This window comes from Entamoeba nuttalli (assembly GCF_000257125.1).
Source record: "Entamoeba nuttalli P19 unplaced genomic scaffold asmbl_5837, whole genome shotgun sequence".
In the NCBI taxonomy this organism is placed as follows: Eukaryota; Evosea; order Mastigamoebida; family Endamoebidae; genus Entamoeba; species Entamoeba nuttalli.
The window spans coordinates 1-16,591 of record NW_008577713.1 but is presented as its reverse complement, the minus strand read 5'-3'; the positions used below and the strand labels follow the sequence as shown (position 1 = coordinate 16,591).

At 24.3% G+C, this 16,591-nt stretch overlaps 7 protein-coding genes across 7 annotated transcripts; 3 read left to right on the top strand and 4 right to left on the bottom strand.

Moving 5' to 3' along the window:
• Positions 1 to 495: 495 nt before the first annotated feature.
• ENU1_140510 (hypothetical protein) lies at positions 496 to 3,194 on the top strand (the record flags this gene model as incomplete). Its single annotated transcript, XM_008860304.1, has 2 exons — positions 496 to 911; positions 968 to 3,194. The coding sequence occupies 2 exons, from the start codon at positions 496 to 498 to the stop codon at positions 3,192 to 3,194; spliced, it is 2,643 nt and encodes an 880-aa protein (XP_008858526.1).
• Positions 3,195 to 3,318: 124 nt separating this feature from the next.
• On the bottom strand, positions 3,319 to 5,339 carry ENU1_140500 (hypothetical protein; the record flags this gene model as incomplete). The annotated part of the gene is made up of 2 exons (XM_008860303.1): positions 3,319 to 4,934; positions 5,015 to 5,339. 2 exons carry the CDS (start codon positions 5,337 to 5,339, stop codon positions 3,319 to 3,321), a joined length of 1,941 nt encoding a protein of 646 aa, XP_008858525.1.
• Positions 5,340 to 5,817: 478 nt separating this feature from the next.
• ENU1_140490 (hypothetical protein) lies at positions 5,818 to 6,432 on the bottom strand (the record flags this gene model as incomplete). Its single annotated transcript, XM_008860302.1, has 1 exon — positions 5,818 to 6,432. One exon carries the CDS (start codon positions 6,430 to 6,432, stop codon positions 5,818 to 5,820), a length of 615 nt encoding a protein of 204 aa, XP_008858524.1.
• Positions 6,433 to 6,888: 456 nt separating this feature from the next.
• On the top strand, positions 6,889 to 10,872 carry ENU1_140480 (AMP deaminase, putative; the record flags this gene model as incomplete). Its single annotated transcript, XM_008860301.1, has 1 exon — positions 6,889 to 10,872. One exon carries the CDS (start codon positions 6,889 to 6,891, stop codon positions 10,870 to 10,872), a length of 3,984 nt encoding a protein of 1,327 aa, XP_008858523.1.
• Positions 10,873 to 11,174: 302 nt separating this feature from the next.
• Positions 11,175 to 11,579, top strand: ENU1_140470 (calcium-binding protein 1 (EhCBP1), putative; the record flags this gene model as incomplete). Its single annotated transcript, XM_008860300.1, has 1 exon — positions 11,175 to 11,579. One exon carries the CDS (start codon positions 11,175 to 11,177, stop codon positions 11,577 to 11,579), a length of 405 nt encoding a protein of 134 aa, XP_008858522.1.
• Positions 11,580 to 11,660: 81 nt separating this feature from the next.
• On the bottom strand, positions 11,661 to 12,491 carry ENU1_140460 (hypothetical protein; the record flags this gene model as incomplete). Its single annotated transcript, XM_008860299.1, has 1 exon — positions 11,661 to 12,491. The coding sequence occupies one exon, from the start codon at positions 12,489 to 12,491 to the stop codon at positions 11,661 to 11,663; it is 831 nt and encodes a 276-aa protein (XP_008858521.1).
• A 1,319-nt stretch (positions 12,492 to 13,810) lies between these two features.
• On the bottom strand, positions 13,811 to 15,043 carry ENU1_140450 (Ser/Thr protein phosphatase family protein; the record flags this gene model as incomplete). The annotated part of the gene is made up of 2 exons (XM_008860298.1): positions 13,811 to 14,873; positions 14,919 to 15,043. 2 exons carry the CDS (start codon positions 15,041 to 15,043, stop codon positions 13,811 to 13,813), a joined length of 1,188 nt encoding a protein of 395 aa, XP_008858520.1.
• Positions 15,044 to 16,591: the final 1,548 nt, after the last annotated feature.

Genomic DNA, 16,591 nt, shown 5'->3' with positions numbered 1-16,591 from the left:
AGGGTTTGTGTGTAGTGTTTCAGATGTGCCTTATTCGATATAAGAAGACATACAACAAACAAAGTAAAATAATAGTTGATGTGTTGGATTGTTTTAAATGAAATGATTAAATAAGAAAAAAGAAAACATAATAAAAGTGCTAAACAATAATCAAAATAATAATTTCAATAAATAAGAGAATAAGTGAAGAAAGATATAATAAGATTAATGAAAGAAATAACAATTGAAAATAACAATATTAAAAGAAGTTAAAAATTATGTAATTAAAAAACAAAAAAAAATATCATAGAACATTGATTCTACAACAACAAAAAAATCAGTTATTAGAATAAATTGACAATATTGTAATATCATTAATCTTTAAAGAACAATAAACAATAAAAAACAACACAATCCATATTTAATTTTTTAATTTTTGAATTTCAATTTTTGTTTATTAAAAAAAAAAAAATAGAACTAAAAAGAACTTAAAAATTGAGAAAAAAAGAATTAATTATGGAAATTGCTGATACTGAAATTCAACTTTCAGAAAGTCTTCAACATTTACAACAAATGTTGAATGGATATAGTAATGGACAAGGAATTGTTACATCGAAATTTTTATATCAAATAAAAGAAATAATAGAAGCTTCTAAAATAGTTGTTGAAACTACAAAAATTATTACTCGTGAAATATTTTTAAAAGAGCCAGCATTAAGAAATGAATTAGTTTCACTATCTATTGAAATTGTAGATGCATATATTGCTTTAGAAAAATTAACTAATACATTAAAATATAATTTAATGGATGAAACAACTCCATCAGTCGTTATGTCTAGTTGTGAGATAATAGCATTAAATTCTGCAACAATTTTACATATTTTTAATGGTTCTTCATTTACTCGATTATTTTCTGAATCACATTCATTACTGTTTGTTATTTCTTTTTATTTTGTTATATAATTATTATCATATTTATCATATTTAGTGAAAAACTATATCAAGTTACTCCTTCATCTATTACTAATTATACTACTTCAACTATCATCGCTGAAATAGCTGTACAACTCCATACTCATTTAACTCATTTATTAACTCAAGTTAATTTATCAACAGATGAACCACATCAATTACATTCTCTTCATCATTTATTATCAGATCAATATGCTACATTTATTTCTGCATTTGATGAATATTTAATTTCAAATAAAACAACAGAAAAAGCAGAACTTGTTTTTAAAGCTTGTAAAGAACTTTCAACATCTCTTAAGAATGAAATTCATTTAATATCACCAGTACATCCATTACCATCACGTCCATGGAAAGGAACACGTTTAAGAGCAACAGAACTTCTTAAAAGTGAAGATTTTGAAGGAATTACACCAATATTATTAAAATGGGATTTTCCTACACCAAGAGTATTACCATTAATTGATTCATTAGAAAAAGCAGTCCGTGCAGGTGCATATGATTCAGCTGATGATACTAAAGTAGAATTATTAGAATATTTCCAACAATTTGCAACAGGAGGAATAATGAAATATCAAGAAGATCCATGTAGAGAACAAACTGCAAAAATGTTACAATTAACACTTCATAAATTTGAATCAAAATATTGGAAATTTAAAGATAAAAGAGATGTTGGATTTGCATTAGCATCATTAGAAGAAACATTAGTACCATCATCATTAGAAGAAGATATAGTAATACAAGAAATTAAAGAAATTGGAGAATGTCTTCGATATGGTACATTAAATTCACTTTATCTATTACCTAAATATTCTGAAAAATTAAGATTTTTAGGAGCACCAAAAGTAACAATAGGAAATGTTGATTCAATTCAAAATATATCAAATATTGAAGAATTACAAGAATTTTATAATAATTTACCACCATTACCTGATAATGATGCATTATTAGTATTAAAAGAGATGGTAATAGAATTAATAATTCTTGATATTTTATTAACATCACCTGATTATCATAATGAACAATTTGAATATTTAACTCAAAGAGTTGTTCATTCAGTTACTAAAATTACACGATCAAGTCTTTTTTTAGCATATCTTATTGAAAATCCATTTAATAGAGAAATTTGTTTATTAGCAGCTAAAAGTATTGAACAATCAATTACTGATATTGCATTATTTTTAAATGAATTAGTTAGAGTTAAAATAAGAGAAGAAAGAGATTGGGTTGTTAAACAAGATATTGTAAAATTTATTCGTGGTGTTGAAATAATAATGTTTTATAGTCAACCACCTCCAATTTATCATGCTTATAACTTAGTAGAAAATATTGTTAGAGATGCTGAAGCACTTCAAGTTTATCAATTTGCAAATATTTCAAAAGAAGTTGAATTTAGAATAAAAGAAAATTATGAAGAATTTAAAATTTGTGTTCATCCTAAAAATTGTAATTCTGATTTACTTTCATCTTCATTAATAAATGAATTTTCTTCTGCAATTGAACTTTTAGATGATACTGAAATAAAAAGAATTGGAACAGAAATATTAAAATTACTTAAAAAACATCATTTTGGTGATTTAATTCGTGTAAGTATTAATGTTGCTACAATGTGTGCACAACAATCTTGTTTATCTGTTTTTGAAAAAGCATATGATGGTATTACAAATGCAATGAAAGCTTTTACTTTAGATGAACAATTTTTATTTAAACAAATTAATGAAGAATTTGTAAGTAAAGGAAGAGCTGTTGTAAAAGATCAAAGTAGTATTGAAGAAATGTATAATGCATCTACTCGTTTAAGAAAAGCTTTAGATAATTGTTTTATTGTTGATGAAGTTAATCCATTACAATCTGGATGTAGAGAAGTTCGAGAAGTAATGTCATCTGTTCAAAGTGAAGTTGTAAAATTAATTGTTCCTGACGTTGAAGTTAAAAAGATGTATAAAAAATTAGATGAAATTAATCATTTAATTTTAATTAAAAATTGGACTGAAGCACTTGAATCAGAATTAGTAGCATTATTTACTATTTATCATGGTGATAAAGATTTAAAAGGAAGAATTATTACTACTTTACAATTACTTGAATTATTATTAGATTTCTTTGCTCAAAATCATGTTCTTTATGGCAAACTTGAAAATATTAAAAGAAAAATTGCAACTGGATTAATCTTCATTAAATGGGGTTATTCTGATATTGTTGATGTAATTCAAGAAATTAATGAAGTATTAGATGAACAAGAATAAAATAATCATTTAAATTTACCTTCATTTTTTTTAATTTTAATTTTATTTTTTAATAACAAAAAAAAAACAAAAATATGATTTAGCAATTGATTGATTAATTTTATTAAAAAAATACTCAAACTGTTCATATCAAAGGATCAACAAATTCATTTTTATTTTCTTGGTTTGTTGGTTCAATTGTTACTTGATTTTCTTTTACTTCATTAATTAAATTTTCATTGGATTTTTCATCTTTAATTATTTCTGGTGGAATTTGTTTTTCTTCTTTGTCATCAGTTTCAATTGTTGGTTTATTAATTTCTTCGTTTTTCTGTTGGTTCAGATGAATCTGAATTGGTTGTTGTTTAGATTCTTTAGATTCTGATTTGATTATTACTTTTTCATTATATGACTTTCTTAATGAACTTTGTGGAATTGCTGGTAATTCTTTTGCATATGATTCTATTTTTAAATCTCCATTAAAATCTTCAATTGTTTTAACATCTGGAGTTCTACATGGTGATAATATTGATGTACTACTTGCTTTAGAACCACCAAGAGAAATAGGAGAAGGAGAACCAGTAACTGATACCTTACATAATTCATTCATTTTATTACGATACCACCAAACATTAAAATGTTGACTGCCAATAAATTCTTTAATAAATTGTTTATGTGATTCATGTTTAATAATTTGAGGAAATCCTTGTTGGAATTGTGGGAGATCAATTGGTCCTTTAGAAATACAATAATTACGAACAAAACTTAATAATTTATCATATAAATGATGTTTAATCTTTTGTTGAACATCAGAACTAAATGAAACTAATTTTTGTTGAGGAATATTTTCAAGAGCACGTTCTCTTTCATTAAAAGTTTTAAATTTAATTATATCAGCAAAAGTAGCTTGAACACAACTACCAAGTGCAGAAGATAATTCAGCAGCAAATGGTAAAGCATGACGAATAACTGGATTTGTTTTTATAATTCTTTTTTCAAGAGTAGGATCAAATACACTTCCTTGTTCAAGTTGAATGACATCTGCAATGACACGAGTAATATCTTTCGGGATTTCAGTTCCATATAAACTAGGAACAGGAGATTCTAAGAATTCTTGTAATTGAACAGGAACAAATGGAATTAAAACACCTTGCCAAATAAAAGGATATAATAATGCTAATAACCCAAATACTGAACTAGTAATAAGTGATGCATTATTACCAACTAAAATGACAGAATTACCACTTAATAATGATGACAATGCACTTAATATAACTGGTATTTGAACTCCAACAAATAATCGAGGTAATGCATAATCTGCAATCATTTGTAAACAACATGCTGCCTGTTTATCTCCAGGTGCAAGAGAATCATATAAACAAGAACGATAAAATGTTCTTGTTGGAGCAGGTGGAATTGTTATAGAAAATGAATATTCTTTTAAGTCAGGTGCTTCAACTGCTAAAACTTTATTTAAATAATCAATCATTCGTGATTTATTTGAAACATATTTTTCAGAAGGATTTCCACCATTTCTGAGATAAAATGCTTTAATATAATTGTTTTTAGAATGAAAATCCAATATTTCCATATCTTCTAACATTGAAAATAATGCATTAATATGAGGACATTCACTAACAAAGCAATAAATTCTATCAACAACAATTGGATTAGCTCCAATTGTATATATTTTTTGAATAACTGTTTCTTCAATAAAATCACTAGGAAATTGTAATAACTCTTTTCTTACAATACAAACACCTGAAATAATTAAAATTTCTTTTCTTTTTCTTCTTTTTATCTTTTTTATTTAAATAAAAAAAAAGAATCTTTTAACAAACAGAACGATGTTGATGTTTCTCCTGGAAGAATTAATAAATATTTTTTTGGTGCTTCAAGAAGAACATTAAGTTTATTTGTTTGTGTTGCAGTAACTCCTTGTGGTGCAATAAATTTAGAAAAGTGTTCTTGAAGATCAGCTTGTGGTGGATAACAAAAAAGTTTTTGGGCGTCATAAGTGTATGACTTCCTCCAAAAACTAAATTCATCAGTTTTAAAATTTGAAGGAAGTCCCCATATAGAAAATGATGATACAAGATTCGATGATGTCAAAGTAATTGCCCTTTCTAATGGAGATGAACAAATATCACTAAGAGGAGCACTCATTGAATGTTCTGATGATATGAAAAGGAACTTATATTTTTTGAACTTTTTTTTTTCTGGTTGAATTTTCTTTCCACAATTCTTTTTTTTTTTTGTTTTTTTTTTGTTATTCTAAAAATAACTTTTCTTATTTTTCTATAGATTTAATTAAAATAATAATTATACCTATTTTTAAATTATTTATTCTTGTAAATAATAGAAAATACAATTAACTATCTATCAATTCATTAAATTATTTGAATGATTAAAGTACTATTTACTATTTAATCAATTAAATTACTCATTAAATAAATAAATAATTGTTTATGTTATTAAATAAATAAACAAAACACATTTTGTATTAAAATGATATTTCATATTTGAAAATGTAATTGAAGTAGAATAACAAAATGAGAATAAAAACAGAAAATATAAAAATAATTTTATTTAAGAGATAAATTAAAATAACAAAAATTAAAAAAGAATTTAAATAACATAATTTCTAGAGTTGGTTTTGATAAGGACAAGAACAATTGGAATGAAATTCTCCACTATCATCGAAATATGTTGAAAGTGTATAACAAAGACCTTGTGCACAAGGTTGAGAAGATGATTGATAATGAGGACACATACATAAACAAGTAGAAGAAGAAGAATTTGTTGAAGTAGAAGAAATATTATTTAAACAATCACCATATTGTTTGATACATTCCACACAACGAGGCTCTAAACCTACTTGATGTTCTTGTTGAAGTTCTTGTTGGATTTCTTGAGGAGATTGAGAATGAATTAATATTTGTCTTAATTGGTTATGTGTAAATGGATCATTTTGAGTACCTTGTAATAAAGTATTTGCATCAATAACACCATTGAACATTAATACATGAACTACTCTACTCCAAAATGTATCAGATGGAATATTTTGTGGAATACTCTCTCTAGTTTCTGGTTGTTGTAATTTTGTATATTCATTTATTAAATAATCAATTAACTGAGTTAATGTTTTAAATCCAAGTTTTTGTTGTAATTGTTTTAATTTACGATATAACTCTGGTTCTAATCGAACACGACTTTCTTGTTGTTTTGGTCGCTTTTGAGGTGAAGTAGTGCTTTGCATTTGAAATGATTCGATCTTTTATTTTCACGTATTTTTTGTTTTTTATTGAAAAATCTATAAGGAAAAAACAGATGCCAACCAAAAATCTGTTTTTCTTGTTTGTTTCTTCCCCTTCATAAAGTAATTTCTTTATTTTTGTTTTTTTCATTTTTATTATAGAAGTTTTGTTTTGTTATTGAACTTTATTTTGGACCATTTTTTATTCTTTTTGGACCATAAAAGTGTGTAGAAGTTGAATACAATTCAATATCATTTTCATACTACAATCTTTAATTGTTTCATTCGGTATTGATGAAGGTTTGTTGGTGAGTCTTGTACAGCGTCATCAATGGATTACAAATGAAATGGTTCAAAGAAGAAAAAGGAGTTGTTAAAAAAAAATAAATTAAAAAAAAATTTTAAGAAAAATAAAAAATAAAAAAAGTAACTTAATAAAAAATAATTTAAAATAGGGAAATGAAACCAAATTTTATAAATTTATTTGCGATTGACCAAAAGTTAACAAATACAGGAACTGTAAGTTGTCCTCGAAAAATGTCTCTTCATCGAACATTTTCACCAAATCAATCACAAACACAATTAGGGTCATCATTAAAAAAATCAAATCCATATTCTATTATCTTTAATGCTGCAAAAGGAATTAATGAAGAATTTAAAAAATCACATAATGAAGGAGAAGAACAAAATTTATCACCATCACTTGCTGATGATGCATTTCTTGAAATTCATAGATCAACAAAATGGATAACAAATGAAAGAAAAGTAGCAGCTGAAAAAATTAATTCAGCACTACAATTAAGAAAAAAATATCAATGTGTAGAAGTACCAAAATTAATAAATTCAATTGATCATAGATATCTTACAAAAGAAGGAATTAGTGTATTTCCAGTACATTATTCTGATGGAATTGTTCCAATAGAATTACCAAAAAATGATACAACAATATATTATGAACAAAAAGATGGAGTATTTCTAGTAAAATTAAAAGAAAATCAAGAAAATATATTTACACCTATTACTTTAACAGAATTTATTGAAGATTATAAAGAAATATTAAGAATAATTGATAGTGGACCAGCAAAAACATTTTCAATGGAAAGAATGCAAGAAATGCATCATCAATTTGAATTACATAAAATCTTTTCATTTGAAAAAACAAATACTGGAAAAGATTTTTTTTCAGCAGGAAAAGTCGACACACATATTCATGCGGATAGTTGTTTTACAGAAAAAGAATTATTTAGATATATAAAAAGTAAATACGAAAATAAAGAAATAGTTCATGAAATAATAAATAAAGAAGGAAAAAAAGAAAAAGAAACATTAAAAGATATGTGTAAAAGAAAAGACATTAATATAAATAAATTAACATTACATAAAATTGGAGTAAAAATATATAATTATGATAGATATAAAGAAGATGATTTACGTACTGTATTTTTAAATATTAATAATATTATGGAAGGTGAATATTTTGCTGATTTAGTTAAAACAGAAATGAAACATTTAGAAATAACAAATTGTTATTTTGAATTAAGATTAAGTATTAATGGTAAAAATGAAAATGAATGGAATTTATTAGCTCAATGGGCAAAAAAATGGAATGTTAATTCAACTCATAATAAATGGATTATTCAATTTCCTAAAAGATTTGTTGAAATTAAAGGAGATAATACATTATTTACATATTCTAATTTTCTTTCAAATTTATTTAAACCATTATTTGAAGTATCACAAAATCCACAAAATAATGAAATATTAGCAAATTTCTTAGAAAAAGTTTCAGGATTTGATCTTGTTGGAGATGAAAATGAAATTGAACAAATTATTGGTTCAGATACTTTTAATCCTACAAATTGGAATAAATCAGTTAATCCATCATATTTTATTTATATGTATTATTTATATGCAAATATTGTTTCTTTAAATATTTATCGTATGTCTAGAGGTTTAAGTACATTTGATTTTAGACCTCATTGTGGTGAAACTGGTCATTATTCTCATCTTGCTGCTGCTTTTTTAACTGTTAAAGGAATTTCTCATGGAATTAAATTAACTGATTCTCCAACATTAAAATATCTTTATTTATTAACTCAAATTGGTATTACAATGTCTCCAATGGCAAATCATTTAACTCAATGTCAATATAATCAAAATCCTTTTAATAATTTCTTTAAACGTGGATTAAATGTTACTTTGTCATCTGATGAACCTCTTCAAATTCATAGAACTCAAGAACCTTTAATGGAAGAATTTGCTATGGCACAACAAACATGGAAATTTGAAGATGTTGATTTAGTTGAAATGTGTAATAATTCAATTAAACAAAGTGGATTTTCATTAATGAAAAAGACTACATTATTTGGAAATAAAAATGATGTTATGATAAATGGAAGGTCATTATTTAGAAATAAATTACTTGATACTGAATTTGCTATTATTAAAGCTTTAATTACTGACAATTCAAATAAAATTTTTGGTGATATTCCTGCAACAACTATTGATTTAAATTATAAAACAAAAGATCCAAAAGAAATTGATGTTATGAAAAAAATTACTTATTGGATGTTAGTTAGAGAAAAATATTTTGCAGAAAATTTACCTCAAGTTATAAATGATTCTATTCAATTAAATAATCCTACAACTCCTCAATTATTTTGTGCTATGTCCAATGGAATTTATAATATTTATAATACCCCTGATGCAATTTGTGATATTGATCATTATCATAATGCTTTTGTTTATTGTTTTGATTGTAGAAAAAATTATTGTAAACATTGTTTTAAAGAAGCTCATAAAGATCAATATCATTCTATTAGAAGAACTAAACATTTATCATATTATCCAATTATTGAATTTTCAGAATATATTAATGATTATAATGACCTTGTTAGATTTAGTACTGATGGTCCTTCAAGAACGTTTTGTTATAAACAATTACATTCTCGAGAACAACTCTTTATTCTTCATAAAATTCTTAATAACTCATTAGAAAGTCAAGAAATTAAAAAATTACCAATTGATTTTGAAAGAAGTACTAAAGTTGATACTGTTGTTGCTGCTTCTAGGTCATTTCATCCTAGAGATCTTCTTATGCTAATTTGGGATAAATTAAAAGAAGATGGTGATAGAGTTGTATTTCCTGAAATATCAATAAAAACTGAGTCAGGTACAAGAGTTTATAAACATGTTACATTAAGAAATGCATTTTCTATTTATCAAATTAAAGACTTTTCATTAGACAATTTGTCAGTAACATTTGATCCATCATTAATTCAAAGGTATGATTTATGGGATTCAAGAAATACTATTTTTAATGTAAAAGAATTAAGAGACTTATTTTTAACAACTACTAACAGTGTGGGTGGTACTTATTTTTGTGAATTCTTAAAGAAAACAAGATTTGATCAAGTTGAAGAACAACCTAATCAAAAAACTGAAATGCATATGTGTCTTTATGGTAGAAGAATGAATGAAATTGAAGATATTGCTAAAGTTATTGTTAAAAATGGATTAATTTGTCCTGAAAAAAATAATTTTAGCATTCAATTACCAAGAAAATATGCAATGATTAAAAAAGAAGGAAATGTTAATACCTTTGAAGAATTATTACGTCATATGTTTGAACCATTATTTGATGCAACATTAAATCCAGAAAAACATCCTGAACTTGTTACTTTTCTTGAAAATGTTGGTGCATTTGATTGTAAAGGAGATGAATCTGAATTTGAAGGAAAAATATCATTATCATCATTACCTGTTCCAGCAAAATGGGATTCATATAAAGAACCTCCATTTGCTTATTGGATTTATTATGTTTATACTAATATCCATGTTTTAAATAATTTAAGAAGAACATTAAAAATGAATACTTTTGATTTTAAACCTCATTGTGGTGAAACTGGAGACCCAATGCATAATGCTGCTGCATTTTTAACTGCTGATGCTATTTCTCATGGTATTACATTAGATAAACAAAATACATTACAATATTTATTTATTCTTGCTCAAATTGGTATTTCTTGTTGTCCAATTTATGATAAATTCTTGTATGATATTATTGAACATCCTTTTTATAAATATTTTATGCGTGGAATGCTTGTTACTTTAGCTACTGATTCACCTATGCATACTCACACTACTAAAGAACCTCTTGTTGAAGAATATGCTTCTGCAATTAAAATATTTAAATTAACTGCTTCTGACATTGCTGAAATTGCTCAAAATTCTTTACTTATTTCTTCATTCTCTGAAGATACAAAACAAAATTGTTTAACAACTGAAGAAGGTGAAAGTTCAAGTGTTCCTCAAACTCGGCTTCAATTTAGAGCAAAAATTTCGAAATTGGACTTTGATACTTTACTTAAATTTAATATCGGTAGATCAAATTTAACTGAAAAAGAACAAGATATCATTTTACAAGCTTCAATGCATCTCTAAATTATCAATTTTCGTTTTTTAATAACATTTTATTATTTTTATTTTTAATTAATTGTCAAAAGAACTTTAAAAACTAATAATGTAAAACAGCAGACTACCGTTGTTCTAAAAATATTTATTATATAAAACTATAATTTAAACTAATATTTATTATAATTGAAAGAGGGATTTCATAAAAAAATACTTAAAACAGAGGAGAAGTATTACATTTTTTTTAAATAAGAAGCTTCTAGAGAAAAGAAGAAATTATCGGAGATATTTAAAGTGTTGTTGAATCTCTTCTAAACATTAATCATAAACTAATGGCTGAAGCACTTTTCAAAGAAATTGATGTTAATGGAGATGGAGCTGTTTCTTATGAAGAAGTTAAAGCTTTTGTTTCAAAGAAGAGAGCAATTAAGAATGAACAACTTCTTCAATTAATTTTCAAATCTATTGATGCTGATGGAAATGGAGAAATTGATCAAAATGAATTTGCTAAATTCTTTGGATCAATTCAAGGACAAGATCTTTCTGATGATAAGATTGGATTGAAAGTACTCTATAAACTTATGGATGCTGATGGAGATGGAAAGTTAACTAAAGAAGAAGTTACTTCATTCTTTAAGAAGCATGGTATTGAAAAGGTTGCTGAACAAGTTATGAAAGCTGATGCTAATGGTGATGGATATATCACCCTTGAAGAATTCCTTGAATTTTCACTCTAAACACATTCTTCTTTAAGAAAATTGTTTTGTTTTAATTTTCATGTTTTTATTTATATAAAAAAAAAGAAGAATAGACAAAAGTTAAATTAAATTATCAAGACATTTCTGAGCAGTGTTATAGAATGATAAAAATGCACCAATATTTTGCACCCATATTGATCTATTGACCATAAATTTGTAATTAACACCATTTTGGATTATAGTTTCTAAAATCTTTTTAAAAGCAGGACAAGAAACAAAGAATTGTGTTTCAATATCTGAAATATCAATAGATATTGATGAATGGAATTTTTTAGCTAATTCAATAGCATCATCAGTTGAAGAAGTTTCAAAAGTATTAAAATAATTAAAATGAATTGCTCTAATATCAGGGAATTCAGAACTTAAATCATTAGAAATATCAAATTGTTGTAAAACAGATGAGTCCATAATATCCATTCCTAAATAATTTTCATATGTTTTAAATTCATCATCAATACTTTTTAATTTTTGAATATCTTCTTTAGTTGCTGTTCCTAAACATTTTCCTGAAGAAGTTTTTTGAAATAATAATCCTATTCCTCTTTTTGGTGCTGTTATATCATGATTTAAATAAGGTAATAATAATGTTTTAATATCTTCAATATTTGATGTTGGTGTTAAGAATGTCATATTATATGGTGACATTAAATCATAAAATGTAGTTGAAATTGTGTCTATATTAACTTTTTGATTTAAATAAAAGTCTGGAATATGATAAACCATTGTTATTTCTTTCATAAATATTTCATGAAAGTCTAATATATATTTCCAATTTTTCCATATTTTTGTTTGATCAGTTTTCCATTCTGGTAATACGTGTGGTAATAAATACATATTTAATTCATATCCATAACTTATATAAAAACTTATTAATATTATTATCATCTTCATTTCTTTTTGTTTTTTCTCTTTTTTTTTAAGTTTTATTTTTTTAGTTCTATATAAATTTCATTTTATTTTGAAAATTTTATTTGTTAAATAAAACAATTTATAAAATTTATTATCACATTATTTATGATGTATTTTAATGTGTTATTGATGTGTTGGGAATTATTCTTTAATTTTATCATATTTTGTTGAATAAATAAATTCTATAACTGCCTCTTTATTAAATTGAAACACATTTTCTTGTTTTTTTCATTTATTGTTTTGTTTTGAGTTATAAATCAGTTGAAACTAAATGAATAATAATTCATTTTCAAAAAAAAAAAACATTCTTCTTTTTGAAGAGTAAAAGTTGATGGATAATATCTTTGATTAAATTGTTTAATTCAACTATTTCATTGATATTAATAATTTGAATTAAAAACATTGGATGAGACAAATTTATGGGTTGATATAATTCAAAGTCATTAAAAAAAGCCATTATCAATATATTTGACATAAATGTATAAATATTCTATTAGAATATTTTTATGATAATATTCATTCATCAAATGATTATTAATGTTCTCTTTTATCTATTTAAATAATAGAAAATAATAATTTAATACAATACTATTGTTTAAATCATTTAAAATTCATTTAAAAATGAAATATTTAGTTTAAATATTAAATATCAATTACATTAGTTAGAGTAGTTATGAAATATGAAAAAAAAACAAGATAGCGTGATGTATAAAATGAATTATTAAATATTAATAGAAATGAACCATTTAGTTATTGATATTCATAAATATTGTTTCTTATGAAATTGCAATAAAATCAAATAATTAAACAATAAGCAATTAATTAAGTGTTAATAGAATTGCTCTACCATCTTATTTTTTGATATCTATGAAGTAATAAGAGTAACTTTACTTATTTATAGATAGTTAGTTACTTTTTATCATCATCTACAGGTGATTAAGAAAAGAAGAAATAGTTGGATTTTTATTGTTACTCAATAAAACAAAAGAAATCTTTTTGTTTTATACATAAACAACTAACCAAGATTGACTTTAAAGAAGAGATTATGGAAATAGATTTTATCAACAAAGACAATTCTAATAATTTATGATAACACCATAATACAAGGAAAAAACAAGTAATTAAATCAAATAAATTACTAAACAATATTTTGAAATAATAACATCAAATTATCAATAACAAGTAATAATGAATAATTGAAATATTAAAGGATTTCAACAATTTATTAAGTAGTTTGTTTAATTAATTGGTGATGGGATTTTAAAAGAGAATTAACTATAACTGTTTCTTATTGTTTTGTTTTAAAAATTGTGCTGACTAGAAGTATCATTTGAGTCAGTTGATTCGTCTAGTTTACTTAATTCATAATTCTTCACAACAACTATTTTCTTATTTCTATTTTTATTTGATTTTAGTGCTGAGTTTTCGCTTTGAGAAGTAGTTGAGGATTGGACTTCACTTGTTTGTTTTATAACAACTGTTTCAGTAGTATTATTCGGAAGATTAAGTTTTAATGACTTGCGTTTTAATTTTTCTTTCTTATCTTTTTTAAGTTTTTTTGTGATTTCTTTATGAGTGATGTCATTGAAAAGGTGAATATCAATTAAACTCTTTTCATCAATTTTTAATACTCCACAACTATTCATGAATTTTCCTTGATAAAATGATGCAGAAAATATAGAAATACACGGCATTTTGATGTCAATTCCATTGACAAATGAATGTCCTCGAATTAGTGTTGTCAAATTATTCTCTTCAAGAAAAGTTTCTAATGTTTTCTTACCAAATACAACTGATATTCCTCGTTTAACATTCTCAACAAATCCTGAACTTGTACTATTAAAATCACTCCAAACTAAATCACATAACATTCCATCCCATGGAATATCAGTTGGTCTACTAATTCGTTTTAATTGATCAATTCTTTGAAGATATGGTGATAACCCACCATGTACACATAACATTTTCTTGTTAATAACAGCAGAAAATGGATAAACATTAAATGTAGAAACAAATGCATTCCAAACCAACAAGTCTCCATATTTTATTAAGCACTCATTTTGAAATCCAAATAACCGATTCATATAAGCACATTCATGATTCCCTCTAATAAAATGAATATTATCTGGATATTTTATCTTTAATGCATACAATAAACATAACACTTCAACTCCATATTTTCCTCTATCAACATAGTCTCCAAGAAATAAATAATTTATTTCACCAGGATATCCTTCTCGAAGGAATATTCTGAGTAAGTCATATAACTGTCCATGAATATCCCCAACTACTATTATCGGTCCTTCTAGTAATAAATGTGAACAACTACTTAACAATATTGTTCTAATCTGTTGACACAAATAACTAATTAATTAGTACTTTCTTTTGTTTTTCTGCTGACCTACAAACTATATTGTAGTTGCTGGAATTATACTTGGTTTATTATATCTTGAATTGAATATATCCACAATTAATTGGTCAATATCAGGGATAAATGATGTGATAGGAACCATTAATTTGCCTCGTTGTGCCATTCTTTTTTATGATTTTTGATCATTTTTAGTTTTTTTTATGTTGCCTAACTTAGCCTTTTTTATTTTCTGTTTGAATAAATTATTTTTCTTTTAAGGAGATTCTCCTTTTTCAATAGAAGTAAAGCTGAAACAAATTAACATGCAACCAATTTGGGAATAACTAATTATAAAAATAATAGTTTGATTATTTTATGTCATTGTCTTTATTTATTTTTTTTTATTTCTGTTTTATTACTTGAACTTATTTAAAATTTTGGTAATTTCATTGTACATATTCATAATATATATTTTTCTCTTTGAACAAACATTCCTGTTTTTTTATTTAATTTGTGTTAACTGAAAACGTTGATATTCTTCTAATTCTTTGAAGTTGAAATAAATTAAAAAAAAACAAGAATTGTTTTTAAGAAATAATATCATCATTTATTCTGTTCTTTTAAATATTTTTTGTTTTAAATCACCTTTTTAACTCTCAAACTTTGCTTTGAAATAATATTTCTTAATTTTTAATAGAAATAAAATATGTCATTTCAAAAATAAGGTGTGTGAAACAAATTATTCTTTGTAAGAAGAAAATTTTCACAAATATAACTTTGTGCTGATTGTTTTTGTAGAATATTTTTTAAAGAAATACTCCATTTTATTAAAAAATAATATATCTGTGAATTTTTCATTCTTATTGTCTTAAAAAAACATTTATGATAAAGGACTATCATATTATATTACACAAATACAATAACACTTTCAAAATAAGGATTTTTGTTGTTAACTAGACTATAGAGATGCTATTAAGTGTATCAACTTTCTTTTTGATAGGTTTGTTATGTCTATAAAATATAACATGAATTATCTCTGTTATTACTAACATTCATAAAGAATGAATGTTACGTGTTTTTTTATAAATATAAATAAATATAATTCTATTATAAAAACTGATCTTTGATTAAATAGAATAGTATTAGATAAACAATACATTCTTTTCAGAACATAGTTTGATGAATATAGTTATTAAAACAATATGACAAAATAAGCATAATTTAATATTCATTAGAATAAATACTACTTTTTTTAATTCTTTTTCAAATTCTTTAAAAGTAACATTCTTAATTCAATATTATTTGTAATTGTATTTTAAATAATGTTATTTCTGAGAGATTAGAAGATATTAAAATATTTCCTTAAAGAACGAACAAAAAATTACTGGGTTACTACGACAAGTTTTTGGACAAATTCCTCTTCTATTATTTATATAAAGTACTTTAGAAAAATTGACGACTAATTATTTTATTTTTTTATTAATTCTTTCTTTAAAAACTTTAATTGAAATGGTATTTTCAATAATTAAATCTATAACAAACCAATATCACCAACATTGGTATCTGTTAATATCCATCAGTAAATTTATTCTTTTTATTAGAATATGAACAAAACAACAAAAACACAATTATCAATGATAATCCATCAAATATTTCTTCAAATAAATAACAATTCGTGAACAATTAAGTTAGTCCTTACTATTTTGAACTGTTTCTAACATTCTTACAATTT